This window comes from Canis lupus, chromosome 15, assembly GCF_003254725.2.
Source record: "Canis lupus dingo isolate Sandy chromosome 15, ASM325472v2, whole genome shotgun sequence".
Classification (NCBI taxonomy): Eukaryota; Metazoa; Chordata; class Mammalia; order Carnivora; family Canidae; genus Canis; species Canis lupus.
The window spans coordinates 20583139-20603128 of NC_064257.1; the positions used below are offsets into that span (position 1 = coordinate 20583139).

General features: G+C 36.8%; 1 protein-coding gene across 7 annotated transcripts in view; it reads left to right on the forward strand.

Moving 5' to 3' along the window:
- Positions 1 to 1885: 1885 nt before the first annotated feature.
- The window catches only part of NAV3 (neuron navigator 3), a 356255-nt gene continuing 338150 nt past the window's right edge, over positions 1886 to 19990 (forward strand). For all 7 annotated transcript variants that reach the window (XM_025438781.3, XM_025438782.3, XM_025438783.3 and 4 more), the window contains exon 1: positions 1886 to 2614. In XM_025438781.3, coding sequence (XP_025294566.3) covers positions 2372 to 2614 — 243 coding nt within the window. In that variant the 5' untranslated portion in view covers positions 1886 to 2371. The remainder of the gene's footprint in view (positions 2615 to 19990) is intronic.

Sequence of the window (19990 nt, forward strand, 5' to 3'; positions counted from 1 at the left end):
CCAAAGTTGCATGTTTTCAGTGGTCTTCCCAGAACCTTTTCTCCCCATAAGTCCTATTATTTGGGGTATGCCATTTTGTTTGCAATGTGGAGATTGCAGGATGCATATACCTTCTCACCTACTTTAAATGCCATTTTAGGAACATGAACATCTCCTGCTTTGCAATATTTTATATTCCCTGGAAGGGGTGGTATGTTAAATGGTTTGTTAATTATAAAGTAACTTAACTCGCAGTGATGTGTTGTATTTGTTTCTTACTTTACCCTGAGTAAATCCCACTTGAGTTACTTTCTTTTTTAACGTTGGCAAGATTTCTAATTCGTATTTGAATTGCTTCTGTGCTTCTATCAAAACAGCATGTAAATTTGACTTTAGTTATTAGCTTTTATCTGTAAATTACTGCTTCTTACCGAAAATTACATAATAATTTATAGAGCTGGAAATACTTGACAAAGAAGATAATTTATTTACTATAGGGAGGTATTTTCTACAATAATAGTTATGATTCTGCTAATTGCTACCATTTATTGAATGTCCATTAAATGTCCATTCATTTTTCTAAGAACTTCACTTGCAATATTATTATTTAAAATATTTAGTGAATATAACATAGGTTTTCTTTTTTTAAAAAGATTTTATTTATTTGACAGAAAGGGAGAGAAAGCACAAGCAGAGGGAGTGGCAGGCAGAGAGAGAGGGAGAAGCAGACTCCATGCTGAGCGAGAGCCTAATGCAGGGCTCCATCAAAGGGCCTGGAATTATGACCTGAGCCCAAGGCAGACACTGAACCTACTGAGCCACATGGGCGCCCCCAGAGATTTTCTAAATAAAGAAAAAACAAAGGAGTAAATCTGTGTCTTTTAGAATCTTCAACAGAAACATGAGGGATATGAAATAAAATGCTATTATTAGGTAATGCTATTGAAATCTTGACACCATCCCATAAATATGGTATTTACTAAATGGTGGAGGAATTTCTCAATATACCCATTATCTACATACAACTACTTTAAAGACAATAATACATGCATGTCAGATGTCTCTTAAAAGCTTCTCCCTTGCTTTTGTTAAGCATCCAGACATACTTTTGCCAGAAATAGAATACAATCCAATTATAGTAAAAAACTTTTATGGATAGAAGCAGCATTGTTCATCGTCACTGAATATGTATTTGGAATAGTTTAGGATTTTAGTTTGGACCTTAAGAGCTCAAATAACAGTGTTATTTTAAATTGTTTCTAAGGTGGTTTTTGAATTACTCTAAATAGTACAGGCTTTTACACTTTATAACTACATGACTTGGGTCAAATTACTTAAATGAATCCGAGCCTTAGTTATCCTTTCTATATAGTGGAGAGAATAGTTGTGCCTATTCTTGAGCGGTCCCACCGGTTAAATGTGAGGTAACTGCTATGTACTACATTCCACATACGTGTTAGCTGTGAATATTTTTTTTTTTTAGCTGTGAATATTTTTATCATTATCATTATTAAATTTAGAAACAATAATTACTATCTATCTAGTGTCTTGCTCTCCATATTTACTATATTTTCATAACCTAGGCAGGTAGTCTGCTGAATGGTTTAACAGCTTTAGCTAGTTCCACTATTGCATAAATTTAACCTAATTTCATGGGATAAAACAGAATGAGCACAGTGGTTCATGGCTGTCAGTAGTGAAAAATAGCTGGAAATCAGACAAACAGCTTCATTGCTGAGATTGTTTCCGGGCTAAAAGTTCTTCTAACAGCTGTTTGTTTTGGCCATTAATCGTGTCCATTCTTTTTTTTTTTTAACTGGGGAAATACAATTTTCTTTAAAGAGAGAATGTAGGCTGGTTATTTCTGAAGTCAGGAAGAACTCCTGTCCTTCCCCTATTGTGGTCTTTTGGCTGCCTTGACAGTTGGACTGAGCAGTTTTCCTTTTGTTTCTCTCCACTTTTTTATTCTTAATGCTCAGACTCCGATCGCTGTAGTGGGAGGGAAAAAAAAAATATATAACTAGGAGCTCTTTAATCCTAGAGAAGGAGCTTTGTAGCAGTTACCTTCAAGAAAAGTGTACTCCCCAAAGGAGTATTTAATATTGCATAGACACTGACTCACTGAACAGAGAGTGAGGCTGAAAGAGAGAGAGAATGATGAGAATATGAGAATTCAAGCCAGCAAGAAAGAAAGATACTTAACTAAAGATGAAGGGAAGTTTTGCCTCTTCCTGGAAGTTATATTATTAGTTTTTTTTTTTTTTTTTTTTTGAATCATGATGACTGCTAGTTTTGTTTAAACTATTTGTTCTGGAAATACTAAAGTTGGAGCCTACCAGACTGAGGTTAGAAGCATTTTCTTTGGCAGCAAGAAGATACTTTTATAGAAGCCATGCCTGTACTTGGGGTTGCCTCAAAACTGAGGCAGCCAGCTGTTGGGTCAAAGCCTGTTCATACTGCTCTTCCGATACCAAATCTTGGCACTACTGGGTCACAGCCCTATTCTTCAAGACCTTTGGAACTTACTGAAACAGAGAGCTCAATGCTTTCTTGTCAGCTCACATTAAAATCAACCTGTGAATTTGGAGAGAAGAAACCCCTCCAAGAAAAAGCTAAAGAGACAGAAGACAGTAAGGTTAGTGGCTGAAGGTTACTTGCAGACTTATAAAGCTACAATGCAAATTTCCTTGTAGGTGGAATATAAAGCATGTTGTGAAATGGGGAGTGATAGAGGATCACCCGTGTAAGAATGTAAGTAGTTTATATAGCTGAAAAGCTAAGTATTTAGCCTTTGTAAAAAGTGTGTTGATGATTTATAGTTGTAGCAAAAGTCATTAGCAGATTTCTCTGAAAATGCATGTTTATTCTCACTTAGTACTACTTATTGATGGAGTGCCTAGTTAGGCTTAGACATCACTTTATTACTAATAGCCATAACTAGTCCAAAATATGGAGAAAGGGACGTATTTTCCATGCATATTACACTGTGAAAGGATATTTATCTGTCAAAAGTCCATGGAGGTGCCATCACTTTTTTCTAAATGCAATTTGCATTTTAAACACTTTCTGTTTAAATATATGTATCTTAGACTGCTTAATTCATTGCAATGTGAACAAAAATGAAATATTATTTTCCTTGATATTGCACATTGGTCTGGATTTTCACTTGTAAATTGAAACCCTACTGTTTAACTTATTACTGACATCTTTTTCAGTCATTTAATTTATGGTATTTTGTGAGCAGTGGATCCTGGCTTCTGGTTTGTTTTTAAGCCATACTGCATTCGTTTTCTCCAGATGCTGAGGGGTTGCATGGCCTTTCAGATGCTGAACTTCAGGGGCATTCATTTGTATCCTGATAAACATCACTTTTTGATGCAGCATAGTTAATACTATGCCAAGCTTTCCAAAGTTGCTGTTCTCACTTCCTGGCTTAAGGAATGCTTTGATTTTACTTTCCCACCCAAATGTAATTTATAATAATTTAAGAAGAAATTTCATATTGAAATCCAATCTACAAGTTAAAAAGAAAGCCACCCCTTTTGTCTGAAGTGCCCATTCATCTATCTCCACCTGCTCAAATCCCCTAAGGAACAGGCAAATGCAACTTTTCCCCCAAAGTCTTTGCTAGCTACTCCTTACCCTCCTTTCCTCTCCTTGATTTTTTGTTTTTAGTAATGCTCAAAACACATTTATTTACACTATATTTTAGTTATCTGGATGATTTATTTCTATTGCCACTGAATTGAAAATATGCCGATGGCAAGTCTTATTTCTACTGTGATACAGCTCCCTCTGCCCAGTGCTTTGTGCCTAAGAATTAAATAGTAGTTGAATGGAGTAATACATGAATGAATGAATCAATGAATGAAGAACTATTCTGAGAAAGATTTAGTTAATTCATTAGTCTCTTTGGATCACTTAATCTATGAAACAGAGGGTTTGGAGTGAATGATTTTTACTTATAGCTCTAGGGTTATATTATTCCTTTTGTGTTTTAAGAAAACATTAGAAAATCACACAAGAAAAATAAGTTAAAAATTAATTAACTGAAGGCTGATAGTTCTCAGTCCAATGTAAGCAATTCACGGTAAAAGTAGAGAAGTATAAATTATCAATGAAATACTAAAAATATTTGACTTTATGTAAATAATTAAAAGCAAATGCCATATAATTCTGTTTTAATGTTCTGTGTACCCACAACGACCTGTTGAGATTAGATGGAAAGAATAGATAGTCCCTTTTTCTTTGCGGACCATAGCTATCATCTGCAGGTCTAGTCAAACTTCCATTTTGCTAAATGACCTTGGCCTAAGACTTGCACACCATAAGTACTGTTTTCAGTAGAATTTTGGTCGATTTCTTTGGTTAACAAACATATCAATCACACATCTGATATTCCAATAAGTCTCTGTGGTAAGCAATGTTGTATTTATGGGATGTTTTTAACATGCCACTTATCAGATTAAAAATTTTTTCAAACAAATTTAAAGAATGCTTTATCAGCATTTCAGAATATTTCTGAATGTCAAAAAAGTATATTTAAAGATTTTTATAAACTTTGAAAAACTAGAACTGAAGAAAATAGCAGAAATGATCAAGGGAATTGTATTAGAGATAATTAGATTTGACCGCAAAAAAAATAGAAGGCTCAACATAACAATAAGATAAATAGCATAGGAGTTTTCTTTTTTCCTTTTTTTAAATTTAAATTCAATTAATTAACATGTAGTGTATTATTAGTTTTAAAGGTAGAGTTTAGTGATTCATCAGTTGCATATAACACCCAGTGCTCATTACATCAAATGCCCTCCTTAATGCCCATCACCCAGTTACCCCATTCCTTCACCCCCCACCCCTCCAGAGACCCTCAGTTGGTTTCCTGTAGTTAAGAATCTCTTATGGTTTGTCTTATTTTCTTTTTCCCCTTCCTCCCCTATGATTCTCTGTCTTGTTTCTTAAATTCCACATATGAGTGAGATCATATGATAATTCTTTCTCTGTTTGACTTATTTCCTAGCATCATTCCCTCATATAAAGGATATCTGGAAGTAAGCAGTCTATGGCTGGAAGGGTGACTTCATGAAATTGCTAGGGAACCCATCCCTCTCCTTTGTCCATCACTCTGTGGCATCTCTCAGTCTTACGTAGATAATGGAGTTTTGTTCTATTAGAAAGACACACCCTGCTTTATTAAGTATTCTTCTACATCCAGTTGGCCTATTTACAATTCCGAGGCCTATGTAGCTGTAGTGGAGACTGAAAAATATAGCGTTTATTCTAGGTAGCCATGTGCCCAGCTAAAAATTATGGGTTCTGTTTCTGAGGAAAAGAGACCATGTATAGTATCCACAATAGATGACTGCCATTAAGAAACATTTATGTGGCATACTCTGCTAGTCCTTGCACCAAACAGCCTTATGGTATGGTTAGGGGAAACAAATGTGTATATGACAATGTCAGAAATGTGTCTTCAATCCAGCACTGTTGTCCCCTCCCCTCCTTGATAGATGGCAGATGAGCAGCCTGGCAGAGGTGCAGGGACCCCACCGTCTGCTTCAGTGGGCTCACCTGCATCTCCCAGCAGCTGCTCGGGACCCAAATGTCAGCAACGCCCAGCCCTCCTTTACAAAGTGGGCTCCTGAGGGCTCCACCCAGCGTCACTCTAGCAACACCTGTGTGTCACTAACCTTTCTTCCTTTTTGTGCTATGGAATAAAATGCTGTAAATGTTAAGAGTAGTTACTGTATGTTGTACAAGCATTTGTGGAAGTGTTACATAATGCATTGGCCTTTGTTTTCTATCAGTTATTGCAATAGTTTCATATTGGTCTCCTCTCTTCCTGTGGCTCTCTACCCCGTACATCCAGCACGTTCACCATCCTGCTTTCAGCTTGATAACTTTAGTTACTTCTCCTGTCTTGCAGTTCCTTCACTCAGCCCTTCCAGTCTCTAATTGTTGACACCTCTTCTTCTATTGTAGTTCCATCTAGCTACTGTTTTCCAGATGTCTCCTTCCTGGGTGTCCCAAGTTGTTCAGAGTGCTTAGTCTCCTGTCTTTTAACAAATAAATAACATTAGTTCCAGATTCCATGCCACATACATTTGGAATCTCTATCACCATTCCTCAAGGACTTATGTTTTCGTTAGCTGTCTCTTGTTCTGATTTCTTACTTTCTTTGAATTTTCTAATGTCTCTCTTCATATGGATTGGTTTTTCCATTCTTCCTGGGCATTCATCCAAATGAGGAAGAGAGTCACTTTGCTTTGGAAATGTTACTTAAGAATCAAGAGATTAAAGTTAAGAAAGGGAGTTCTATTTTGTCACAGCTCAGCAAATCCCAAGCAGTTAAGCTTTAGGCATCCTTGTTCCTGAAAATCCCCTGGCGTGCCCACCCCCTTAGCCTTCTTTTTTTTCTTTCCCCAGGCTCATTTTCCAGCCTGGTCTGCCATCTCTCTTTTACCTCTCATTTTTATTGTCATTTCAATTTCTTTCTAGTTCTGGGTCCACTCACCTTTTCCCTCTTTGATTACCTATACAAACTCAACATTCTTTACATTAGTATAGAAAATAATCTTGAGCATGTACATGGTACTTTATAGGAAATTTCTTAATTTCTTTCTCATGACATTTCAAAGAATGCTTTATTATCCACGTTTACAGAGAAATAAACTCAGAGTGGGAGACATTCATAAGATCAGATGGTTAACTAGTACCAAAATCCAGAATTCGAATCTAGGTTTGTTCCTACAAAGCTTTTATTTGTTTTTGTCTATTACAATATAATTTCTCTTCATGATGTAATTGCAGTATTTTTTTCTAGCTATATCCTGTCCCCCAGGTCTCACCAGCTCTTAACAGTCAGTTCAAAAGTCAAAGAAAAGAGTAAACAAATTGTTGTGGAGGTTAAAAGGAAAGAACGTTTGCATCCAGTTAGGAAGGTCTGAAGGAAGTTCTTGAAAGAGTAGTGGCCTCTTTGTCCATGTTAGTATAGACATTTATTTCATATTTTGACTCTACCAGTTACAAGGACAATTAAGGTAGAGATATGTTCTTAATATTACATTTACAGGTGTTAGCACTGATATTTTCAAAACAGAGGATACTTAAAGCCTTAAGTTGAATATTTTTTTAAAATATGAATAGCAATATAGACAAGCAAATAGATTGTATGAATAGTATTGCTAATAAGAGCAATATTTTTGTCAGATTTCGGGGATGAGAGAAATCCTACTTGGATGGAACATTCAGGAAAGACTTCACCAACTAGTTGATATTTAATGGACAGATAGGACTCAGACATAGATAGGGAAAAAGCATTCTTGGAGGAGAGATTTGCATAGAATGCCCAGTGAGTAAATCATTATTATTTGAGGAGACTTTTTATGGAAAGGAGCAGGTTTGGGTCAGAGTATGCATGGATTCAGACTTCCATTAGGTAGACATTGGGGAAGGCTCTTTTGTAAGAATGAGAGAAAATTACACTGGCGATGATATTTAGGAGCAATCAAAGCATATTAATTAATGTTTATGGAGGCTTGTTGTATGTCTGATAGTGGGTCAAACACTTCGTGGAGCATCCATCAGTCCTCACAACAGCCTTATGATATAAGCAGTGTGATTGTCCTCATTTCATAGATTAAAAAACTGAGGCAGAGAGAGGCTGTATAACTTAACAATATTTCAGTGCTAGAGTGTGTTAGAATAGGGATTCGAACCAAGGCTGTGCACCTCCAGAAGACAGTGCTCCCAACTAATAACACCGTGGCAATGAAGACTTCGCCGTGTCAGTGGGAGAGAAGAGCTATTGATTGACTTGGCTTCTCCATAGACTAGTCAGGCTTGTTTTAAATATTTGGTTAACACTGCTAGTGAATTGCAAATAAATCATTGGTGTGCCCAATTGCCTAGAAGTATCAGAAGACAATTAAGTTGACACAGGGCCTCTACTGAATTGTTCAAATAACAGAAATAAATAAAAGAAACCCCATGGTAGAATTATAGCAACAGATGTCAATAGAGTAGATGACTGGCTCTGGCCTCCAGCTGTTTCCTTCTTGGAGAAGATGCCTGATTGCTGAGGACTGTCGACACTCCCGTTGGCTTGCTCACATGGTAGCACTTCCAGCGCTCACCAGGCCTCCAGCTGCACAGGTCAGCCCTCGAGTCCCTAGATGATTCCGCCTTCCTTGCCTGTTTCTGCTGTGCTTGCACATTTACTTATTTGTGCTTAAAGAAACACGATTATTTCTTTTTCAGTTATGGCTCATGTTCCAAGTTTCACGGTTAAACTGTTAATGGTCGTTTTAATTGTTTCTGCCTTTGTGGTAGCAATGGTAGGAAGAATGTTGTAATGATCCTTGAATTTTAACATTTTCTCTACTGGTGGAATGCTAAGCTTTTCAATATTGTACAGCTATGTCTCTTGAGTAACCATTCATAGAAATGTAGCAACTTAATACCATTGTTTGTTATTTTAGTTTGTGCTTTGCAAAGTCCTTAAAGAATTATATCTCATGCTTTAAACTATGAAATTACTAAATATGCTTGGGCAAACTAAAAGTGATTATATGTTATTGAAAATCTCATACAATGTTTTTTATTGCTCTTTTTCAAATGTCAATATTGCATGTATATCTGATGTCAGTTTTCCAAACATGTTCTTCTGAGTTTCTTAAACCTGTCTACTGTTATAGACATGTTTTTTTCTTTACTATACAGGAAGGCACAAAACATAAAATCAATAGATATGTCACTAATTTTTAAGCAAAAAATTGTTTCCTGCTCGTGCTATCACATCTCCAACAATTATCCTTGAACTTAATGTATTAGGCAGCATAGTTAAAAGAACATCAAATTAGGAGCTCCAGGATTTGACTTAACCTTCTGCTACATCCTGAAAAGAGAAGTCACTTAAATTCTCTGAACTTCAATCTCTGTATTCTCTGAAATGAAGTTAATAGCTCTTAATAAGGCTTTTCTAAAGGTAACATTTTTATTATCCACTTCCTTTCTCCTTTTTCCTGATTTTGTCTGATCAGTTATTTCTTTTCTCATATTTTTTTTTCAATCTCTTCCTCTCCAGTAGATCCTTTGGACCAGGATTTTTCAAACTTGGCACATTTTGGACCTGATAATTCTTTATTGTAGGGGGTCAGTCTTCCTATTATAGAATATTTAGCAGCATCCCTATTACTGATTATATGGCAGTAGCATTCTTTGGTTGTGACAAACAAAAATGTCTCCAGATATTGGGAAACGTATCTGGAGAGAGGTCAAAATAAACCTAGTTGAGAAACAGTGATTTAGATTCAGCTTCAAAAAATGCTCAGGTTGCCATTATTTTGTTTTGTTTTGTTTTGTTTTTTGTTTTTTTGTTTTTTTTTTTTACTCAAGTATAATTAACATATGTTACCTTAGTTTCAGGTGTGCAATATAATGATTCAACAACTCTGTACTTTATGCTATGCCCACCAAGTGTCACTATCTATCATCTGTCATGATATAATGCTATTACAATATCAGTAAATATATTCCCTATGCTGTGTCTTTCATCCCCATGACTTGTTCATTCTGTGACTAGAAGCCTGTACCTCTTACTCCCTTTCACCCATTGTGCCCATCTCCCCACCCCCCTTCCCAATAGCAACCATCAGTTCTCTGTATTTATGAATCAGTTTCTGCTTTTTGTTTGTTCATTTGTTTTGTTTTCTAGATTCCACATTTAAGTGAAATCATATGTTATTTGTCTTTCTCTGGCTGGCTTATTTCACTTAGCATAATACCCTCTGAGTTCATCCATGTTGTTGCAGATGTCAAGATCTCATTATTTCTAATGGCTGAGTAATATTCCATTGTGTGTGCACATCCTGTTATATATACCACATCTTCTTTATCCATTTATCTGTCAATAGGTGTTTGGGTTGCTTCCACTTCACTGTTGTAAATAATGCTACAATAAACATAGGGGAACATCTATCTTTTCAAATTGGTGTTTTCATATTCTTTGGGTAGATACCCAGCACAAACTAAAATAATTCTACTAGACCATATGGTCTTTCTATTTTTAATTTTTTTGAGGAAACTCTGTACTGTTTTCCACACTGGTTGTACCAATTTACATTCCCATCAACAGGGTATGAGGATTCCCTTTTCTCCACATCCTCATCAACATTTGTTTTTTCTTGTCTTTTTTTTTAAAGACTTATTTATTTATTCATGAGAGACACACAGAGAGAGGCAGAGACATAGGAAGAAAGAGAAGCAAGCTCCCTGTGGGGAGCCTGACATGGGGCTCGATCTTGGGTCTCCAGGATCATGACTTAAGCTGAAGGCGGCGCTAAACTGCTGAGCCACCCAGGGATCCCAGTTTGTTGTCTTTTTGATACTAGTTGTTTTGACTAGTTTGAGGTGATTCCTCATTGCTTTTGATTCACATTCTCCTGATTATTAGTGATGTTGAGCATCTGTTTGTGTGTCTGCTGGTCATCTGCACGTCCTTTGGAAAAAAATGTCTATTCAGGTCTTCTGCCCATTTTTTAATCAGATTGTTTGTTTTCTTTTTAGTGTTGAGTTGCCTAAGTTCTTTATAGATCTCAGATATTAAGCCCTTACCAGATATATCATTTGCATATATCCTTTGCCATTTCATAGGTTGCCTTTTTGTTTCACTGATGGTTTCCTTTACTATGCAAAAGTTTTTTGTTTTGGTGTAGTCCCAATAGTTTTATTTTTGCTTTTGTTCTGCTTACCTGAGGAGACATATCTAGAGAAATGTTAGTAAGGCTGATGTAAAAGAGATTACAGCCTATGTTTTCTTCTAGAAGTTTTGTGGTTTCAGAGCTCTATTCTTTTTTAATATTATTATTATTTCCTTCGATCTGTTTCCTATAATCACTCCTTTTCAGCTTTGCAGATACATTTCTTGAAAGGTTAGTTTGTGTTCAATGTTACTATCCCAGGCTTTGTGTTAGCTTTACTTCTGATATCTGACTCCTATTCTGTTTTCCTAGAGATTACCAAATAGCTTTTGAAAAGACATCTCTTCTTGGTTAATATTTTAATTAATTAATTTTACTTATTTATTATTGTTGTTATTAAAGATTTTATTTATTTATTCATGAGAGACACAGAGAGAGAGAAAGAGAGAGAGAGGCAGAGACACAGGCAGAGGGAGAAACAGACTCCATGCGGGGAGCCTGACGTGGGACTCAATCCCACATCTCCAGGATCGCGCCCTGGGCTGAAGGTGGCACTAAATTGCTGAGCCCCCTGGGCTGCCCTATTTATTTATTATTTTGCTTAACATTTTAGCTCTTGTTTTCATCTTGTTTGCAGCACTGGATATGTGCTGAGCACAGTTCTCCTTTTAGAATACTCCAGTATTTACTAACCCACTGGCCTTGGTGAGCCAATTAGTACTTAAGTCTTAGTTTCTTCATTTATGAAATGAGGACAATATAAACTGCCTCATAAAATTATTGTGAAAAATAAATGAGGTATTTCATATAAACTGTTTTCCAACAGAGTACCCAGTATATAGTTGGTAGCCAACATTCATGACCTATTATATAATATTATAAAAATACCTAATATTTTAGCACAAAAATTGGTAAATGGTGGGAGTTTATAGTAGGGCAAAGGAGGCAATGATTAATTCTCCATGCATAGGGAAAATAACATTCCTGCCATGTTCTGACTGGTGAATTTGTTTAGTCAAACATATTTGCAAAAAATAACATTTTAGATAGGCGAGCATTTACCAAGTTGTGTAATACTGTACTCTGTTTAGAACACTATACATTATTCAGCAATCCTAGAATGTGGGATGCAAGTAAGAGAGAGTAAGTTGAGTTGAGGCATTGGGAAGATGGCCATTAGTTGTCCAGTAAGTTGTTTGAACTTATTATGTAGAGGTTGGGGGCAGGATGCCAACATGACATGAGTAAATCTATATTTTACTGACAAAGATGATAATGAAATGAAACATGGACAGATGCAGTAAAGGGAGAGAAGTTCAAAACTGCAGAAGAGAAGAAGACCGTGATAGAGCAAAATTTTGACTAAAATACCAAACTATAGAGCAATGGAAGAGAGACAAGTCTAGTAAAAGAAGCAATAGATGTTTGGGTACATTTATTAATTATTAGCAATCTACAAAATTTTAAGTCCTGAAGGTAAGTACATTTCTCTTCAAACAAAAACTTATAGTTTAGTGGGAAATGATAATTTGTGAACTTGGCAGCAAGTAGTGATTAAAACTAGTGATAATTGGGCAGCCCGGGTGGCTCAGTGGTTTAGTGCTGCCTTCAGCCCAGGGCGTGATCTTGGAGACCCAGGATCGAGTCCCATGTCGGGCTCCCTGCATGGAGCCTGCTTCTCCCTCTGCCTGTGTCTCTGCCTCTCTCTGTGTCTGTGTCTCTCATTAATAAATAATTAAAATCTTAAAAGAAAACAAAACTAGTGATAATTATTACTTTTTGAGTACCTGTCATATGCTGGATATGCTGTACCCAGTTTATTAATATAATCAAACATACATAGAAACTGAGCCTCAGATTGGTGCTAAATTAGAGCAGGAATTTCAAACTAGGTGTGTTTAACTCCTATATCAGTGTTCTCTCTGTCTCTCATAACAATTTATAAACCACAGTCAAAATCAATGTTATTCTTTTATCTCTATGTGGACACTTAGTCACATAATGAGAGACAAAAAAGGAAAGAAAACAATGGATTCTTGCAGAAGTTATGAATTAATCTTTGATAAGATTCACTGTTAATTCTTCCTCTCCTCCCCATCCCCATTTTTGCTCCATTTTGGCTTTAAAAAGTGCTTTTCTTTGGATTTCTAGTCACTAGGGCCAATAGGGAAATTCAATATCTGTGGGAGAGTTCATTAATTGAATATATGGCAGGATTTCCCCACTGTTGCCAGTAAATGGAATGATTTGTTAAAAAATGTTGCAATTCTGCTTGCCGATAAAGTCACCAGATGAGAGAGCATTGGCAAAAATTTACCATTTTCCCAATAAAATAACATGATGCAATCTCCATGAAAGAAAAGAAAACAAACAAAACAATGGACCATTACTTTTTGCTACATTTCAGTGTTGTGAAGGACTCTTGTAAAACTGAAAACCTGAGGTGGGCAGATTCACAGTTTTCCATCATGAAATGTATAAAATTTCATGAACTACCAATATGGCCTTGTGTTAGTTAAAGTAATGCTAACTTCTGTAGCAGATGAACTCAACGCCTCAGTGGCTTAACGCAGCAGGAATTTTCCTTTCTTTTATATTTAGCTGTTTGTATAGGGAGGGCTTGATGAACTGTGGTCTATAGGTCAAATCTGGGCTGGCACCCAGTTTTATTAAGTAAAGTTTTATTGGAACAAAGCCATGCCATTGGTGTGTGCATGTGGCCTATGGTTGCTTTTGTGCTGTAACAGCAGAGTTGAGGAGTTACAATAGGGACTATATGGCCTGCAAAGACTAAAATATTTACTTTCTGGCCCTTTGTAGAAATGTTTGCTGACATGTTCATATGACAACTCAGGAAACCAGATTCCTTCCAGCTTGTGGTTCCATCATCCCACCTCTAACCAGCCATCAGTGAAAGAGAGAAATGTACGGTTATATAAGAGACTAAGAAAGACATAAGACTAAGAAATTTCATGGAAATGTCCATTTCCTTCTATTGGTCAGGACTCTGACCAGTCCCAAGAGAGGCTAGGAATTACAGTCTACCTGTGTGCCTAGAAATTAAGGGAAATGGTTGGGTGAACTATTTATTAGCTAGCATTTAATTAGCCAGAGACTGCCTAATTTGTCAGATTTTCAAAATTAAGCAATAATTTGCCATATTAAAAATATTCTGAAGTACCCCCAAAGTGTCTTCTGGATTAAACATAACACATTGAATAAGTGGAGAACCATAATTACACTCGTGACTAGGTGTACAGAAAGAAAATCTTGCAGTTAACTGAGCTTTTAAAAAATTGACCGGGCGCATCTATACAGAAGTATCATCTAAAAAGTTCACTGTAGTCTAATGACTCATCTGGCTGCGCCCCCACCTTACGATTTTGATAATCCCCTTCAATTTCTCCTGTCCCAATCTGCTCTTCCAAAGTCCCATCCTGAAAGCAACTCTATCTTGGTTCTGTGTGCTTGTTTCTAATTGCTTCACTATTCAGTTTGTAGCATTCTTCTACTGCTGGATCTGGAAGGTCTCCATCAGAGCTCCAGAAAAGCCAAGGCAGTATAAGATGTGAATTCTTGAAGGGATGTTTAGAGCATCAGGGTGGAGTCAGGCATCTTCCCAGGAAGGAGGCATTTGCTGGCTACTAGGTGGGGTCCAATGGGTGACTGCATCCTTGTGTGAGGGAGGGATCATCTGCTCTCCCAGCCGGCAGATAGGATGTAGCTCTGTCAGCAGGACCTAGTGGGAAGGTGTGAATGGGTCCCTGACAAAGCCCCCACCAGCATTGAAAGAAGCAACTCCCAGCAATCCTTTCAGACCATGGTATGCAGCTCTAAGAAACAGTACGTAAAACAAGCTCTTTGCAAATGCAAGATAATTTCTAAATGACTTGATTGGTCTTTAAATTTAGTTGTGCATATGGGGCTATTTCTACTCAGGTTTCTACTTCTCTTTGACAGTGGTTACTGTTTAGCTTTGAGTCAATTTAAATTGTTCACTTTTTAGACTCAAGAAAATATACAAGTTATGTATTTCTCTTTAGTGCCCCTGAATGCTCATATTTTTATTATAATTTTGTTGTGCTTTTTTTGGGGGGGGGATTGATTGAATTTCTACAGAGTGATATTTTTGCCAAAACCTTTTATGTTATTATTTTGACCCATATATTTTTGAGGGTTGTGTTTCACATTTCCTTTCTCTTTAAGCCATCTGCTTTTTATAGTTATTTCTTCCTTCCTGTGGCTGACTTTTTGGTATCTACACTTGTGTGTTTCTTTCTTCCATTGAACACAAGGTTTATTATCTCCAACAATATGTTCTCTCTCTTCTTTTCCTCTGATTTAGTCTAGACCTATTGTATTCTAAAACTAGGCTGCTGATCACAAATGTAAATTACTCCAATGACCCCTTCTAGGTATAGATCATGGATCCCAGGTGACTTTTCTTGTCTTTGACAGTCATTCATCCAATTAGTTTATTCCATTATCAACTATTTATTGCATACTTGCCATGCACAAGCAAAGTGTGTATGTGCATATACATAATATATATATACATAAACATATGGATATGTCTATATATAATATAGATATTATTTTAACATGATAAGCTTTATGGGAAATATGCTTGCAGCAACTGGAACTCTTCTAGAAATTTATATTCTTTTTATGGCAATGTTAGATTTTTAATTAATATTACCTAGAAAAAACAGAAATGATCATACTTTTGATTTCCAATAATCATTACTTTCATTATACATTTGAGGTATGTTTGTTTAATTTAGAATAGATTTACCCCCTCCAGTTGTGACAATCAAAAACGTCTTTAGTCTGTCCTCTGGGGGGAAAAGTTGCCCCCAGCTTAGAACCACTGATTTAGATCATGCCTTGTTTGAAAAAAAAAAGATTTAGTAGAAGTAAAAAGCATAGACAATATAGAAGATTTCAAAATATAAGCAAATAAAATGGGATTTCTAGAAGAAAAGAAAAATAGAAAAGGATAATGGTAGAGGACAGGCTGCAATATATAAACATATCAAATTTATGCTGTGATGTTTTGCATCGTTTCTGAAGGTTAAACCTGGCCTTTGGATCTGAGCTTTCCAGTTTCTCATACATAAAGGTTGAGCAAGTGCTGTTTTAATCAGTGCCCAAAGCCTGAGCTAATATTTGCTCTGGAGAATCATCTTTGTTTCTACATGTAAAAAGAGATATTTCCTATGGGCATTTATAGAGACATTCCTATGTAATTTATATAACAACTTTCTCAACATTTTTATTGAAGGTTTTAGTTATTATTTTCTCTTCCTATCCCTACCTTATATATATAACCATTAAAATAAAAAAAATTAATTAAGTCCACTTAGGATGACCATTGTGCTGGTTTTCTCAGGACTGCCCTGATTTTAGCAGTGCAGAGGTCTTGTTTTGGGAATCTTTCAGTACAGAACAAACTGGGATGGTTAGTCACCCTAATTCTGAATCAGATGTTCTGGTTTTTCCTCTTTAGTTTTACTTTTTAAATTTTATTTTATTTTTTAAAGATTTTATTTATTTATTAGAGACACAGAGAGAGAAAGAGAGAGAGAGGCAGAGGGAGAAACAGGCTCCATGCAGGGAGCCTGACGTGGGACTCGATCCCGGGTCTCCAGGATCAGGCCCTGGGCCGAAGGTGGCTGAGCCACCGGGGCTGCCCTAGTTTTACTTTTTTTTTTTTTTTTTTTTAAATTCTCTAATTGTTAATTTTAATTCTGCAGTTGAAAATATATTTTGTATTAATCATTTTAAAACATCACTTTATTTAATGAAGGTTTCGTCATCAGATGTCAGTTCTCTGGACATGACAGTGTAACTTTTCTTTAAAAGCAATTATTCAGATTAGAAATAATTTCTATGGAGGTTGTGTTTTCAAAGATGAGTAATCCTTTTAATGAGGTTCAGATGTTTACATCTGTTCCTTCCTTATCCATACAGTTTTAACTGGTGTTGACAATAATGAATGTCCTGTTTCCTTTTGTGTGAAAGACTTGGAGTCGTCAATAAAACAAAGGTAGCCTAGTGCTGTGAGTTCATCAGATGATTTCCAGCATGAGTCCTGTGGGCCCTGAGTTGAATGGAGTGATACTTTGAGGTATGTGCAGCTAGTTCTTTCTAGAACCCAAAGAACGGGACTTTGAGCTTCCTTGAGCAGCATGCTTTTCTGTAAGACAGACAGGATGTGGTCTGGGAGAAAGTCCACACTTTAACAATAGACCATTGACAGAATGTTTGGGAAGCTCAAAAAGGAAGAGAGCATCTGTCTACACCCAGAATTATCAGAGGCATGTGTGTGTGAGAGAGAATCTTAGGTTGCAGAAATATGTTTTTTTAAGGGTTTCCTTCTCTGTTTTTATTGGATAAGGAGAGTTGCCTTCAAGATAACAAAATGGTTTAAAATCAAGGGAGGAATTGCATCACATTTTGCCTCCTTATCCCAGGCAGAAAATTAATTTCCTCAGGCGTGAAGCACATTTCGTTTAGCCCTCCTGTATGGCCTCTGTGAACCAAGCTTAGAGAACTAACAGGGAGAGGAGAAAATCCAGCTGGAAGAGAATGCTGCAGAGGGTTCCGCAGGAAAGAAGTCCTTTGAGGCAAAGAGCGACCCAGGCGCTGGCTTCACCCACAATTCATTCTGCTTGAAATAGGAGAAAGGATGCTACATGGAGCATGGGTATCACAGCTCCAATATATCCCTTTCTCTTCTCCAGCCTTGAAAATTAGTAATTCGATTTTTATCAAATGTTCTCTTTTAAGAAGTTGCAAGAAAGTCTTTGCCATTTTATCCTTGTGTTCATTCTGTTCCTCTTGTAGCTTATGTTGCCTTCCAGGGGAAGGTTCCCCTATATACACCCTGTCACAGCGTTGACTTGCACGAACACACACCCATTTGGTGCAGCTGCCATTAAGCTGAACAGCGAGTTAGAGTGAGGGCCAATGTCTGCCTTGTCTCTGGCTTTCTTCTTTTCAAGTGCGGTTGTGTATGACTTTTGTTCAAATGTCTTACCACCTGGATCCTCTTGTTGAATGTGTTGCTGCTCTCCAAAGGACTTGGCAGTAGGTACTTCCTGTTGTGCAGCAGGCTTTCATTTACAGGACATCTGTAAAACCACAACATGAATAGTCAGGATAGCAAAAACGGCCTGCTAATGAACGTAGTAAAACTTCAGAGCAAATTCTTCAGCCAGGAGAAAGTGCCCCCAAGAGCAGATGTGATTTAGGATGAGTAAGACATAAGCCAAGGTGTGGATTTTTACTCTCCACCAGAAAGCAATGCTTGGATTTCCTGGCAATGCAATTATGTAATGACTCTGTGTGTGTGTGTGTGTGTGTGTGTGTGTGTGTGTGTGTGTGAGAGAGAGAGAGAGAGTGAGAGAGAGACAGAGGGGGAGAGAGAAGAGAGAGAGAAAGAGAGAGCTTTGTGTTTTATTTATTTATTTTTTGTAAACTGTGTCTCAGACAGGGAGGAAGAAGAAGGAACCAACTGGATTGTGTAACTTTATAAATAGAAACAGCCATATTGAAATAACAAGACTGCTCTGAGTTAAGCTGATGAATTTTGCTCCTTGCTGTGAACTTAGGCTACTGAATGAATATAAGATCCATCCTGTGGAGTAATTTCTCAGGTTTGCCCAAGAATATTTAATGGGAGAAATCCGCGAGAAGTTCTTACCCTCCTTCCATTACACACCCAAGTATTTTAGTCCAAATAAATCAAAACCATTTCTCTGTTGGAAGTAGTCAAGTTGGAGACACACAGGAACTTTGTCCTCTACTACAAATAATGAATAATGAGCTCATACTATTTTTAATACAGCACGTAATTTACTAAACACTGGGAACAGTTTATCCTGGCTGTGGCATAAAGGATAAAGAGGTACCTACCTTATCATTTGTTGAACAAAATGTGTCCTATATTTGCCATATGTTCTGGAATAGTAGATGAGTTCAATTCTATTGTTAGAATAGAATTTACTTTAGAGGCCAGAACCCAGGTAAATAGAGAAGAGTCTCCTAGGAAAGACCAAGAACCTTAGTCTTCCCAGCAGGATTCCGTTCAATTTGATATACACTCCAAGAGAGAGAGTACTGTGTTTGCCAGTTCGCTGAGGTTTATAGATCATAGGTTTTGAACTTCTCAGAGTGATTGTATAACAGTAGTGTTTGCTTTGATTTTGTGGCTATAAAAGTGATACTCATCCTTTCTAGACACTGTTGATAAATTAATCTTCCCTAGCACCGCTGTAATCTTGGTAATTTCAAGGTTCTCTCTAATCTGATTGAAATGAATTTTCTCATTTTAAAACTTTACTTCAAAGAGAGGCCTATTTGATTCATGTTTACATCCACTGAGATATCTAAAACAGTGTCTTTAATTTTTTAAAAAAATTATCGTTGACACACAATGTTACATGAGTTTCAGATGTACAACATAGTGATTCAACAAGGCTGCACATTATGCTGTGCTCACTGTGCAATCACCAGCTGTGTTCCTAGTACAGTACCGTTGACTGTAGTCCTTCCCCAGTACCTCTCATCCCCATGACTTACTCATCCCATACTGAAAGCCTGTACCTCCCACTCCCCTTCACCCATTTTGTCCATCTCCATCCCCTGCCCCCTGCTCCCCTGTGGCAACAACCAGTTCTCTGTATTTATGAATCAGTTTCTGCTTTTCTTGTTTCTTTGTTTTGCTTTCTAGATTCCACATATAAATGACATCCTAGGGTATTTCGCTTCATGTAATACTTCTAGGTCTATACATGTCACAAGATTTCATTCTTTCTTACGCCTGAGTTATAGATAGATAGAGTGATTGACCTTAATCCATTCATTTATTGATAGACACGAATTGCTTCACTATCTTAACTATTGTACATAATGCACATGTGGGGAGATACCTTTTTGAATTAGTGGTTTTTTTTTCCTTTGGGTAAATACCCACTGGTGAAATTACTGGATCATAGTGTCTTTCTATTTTTAATTTTTTGAGGAACCTCTGTACTGTTTCTCACACAGGTTGCACCGATTTACGTCCCTCACATCCTCACCGTCACTTGTTATTTCTTGTCTTTGGATACTAGCCATTCTGACTAGTTTGAGGTGATACCTCATTGCTTTGATTTACATTTTCCTGATTATTAGTATCTGTTCATGTGTCTGTTGGTCATCTGCGTGTCTTCTCTGGGAAAATGTCTATTCAGATCTTCTGGCCATTTTTTAATCAGATTGTTTAGGGTTTTAGTTTTGAGGTGCATAAGTTCTTTGTATATTTT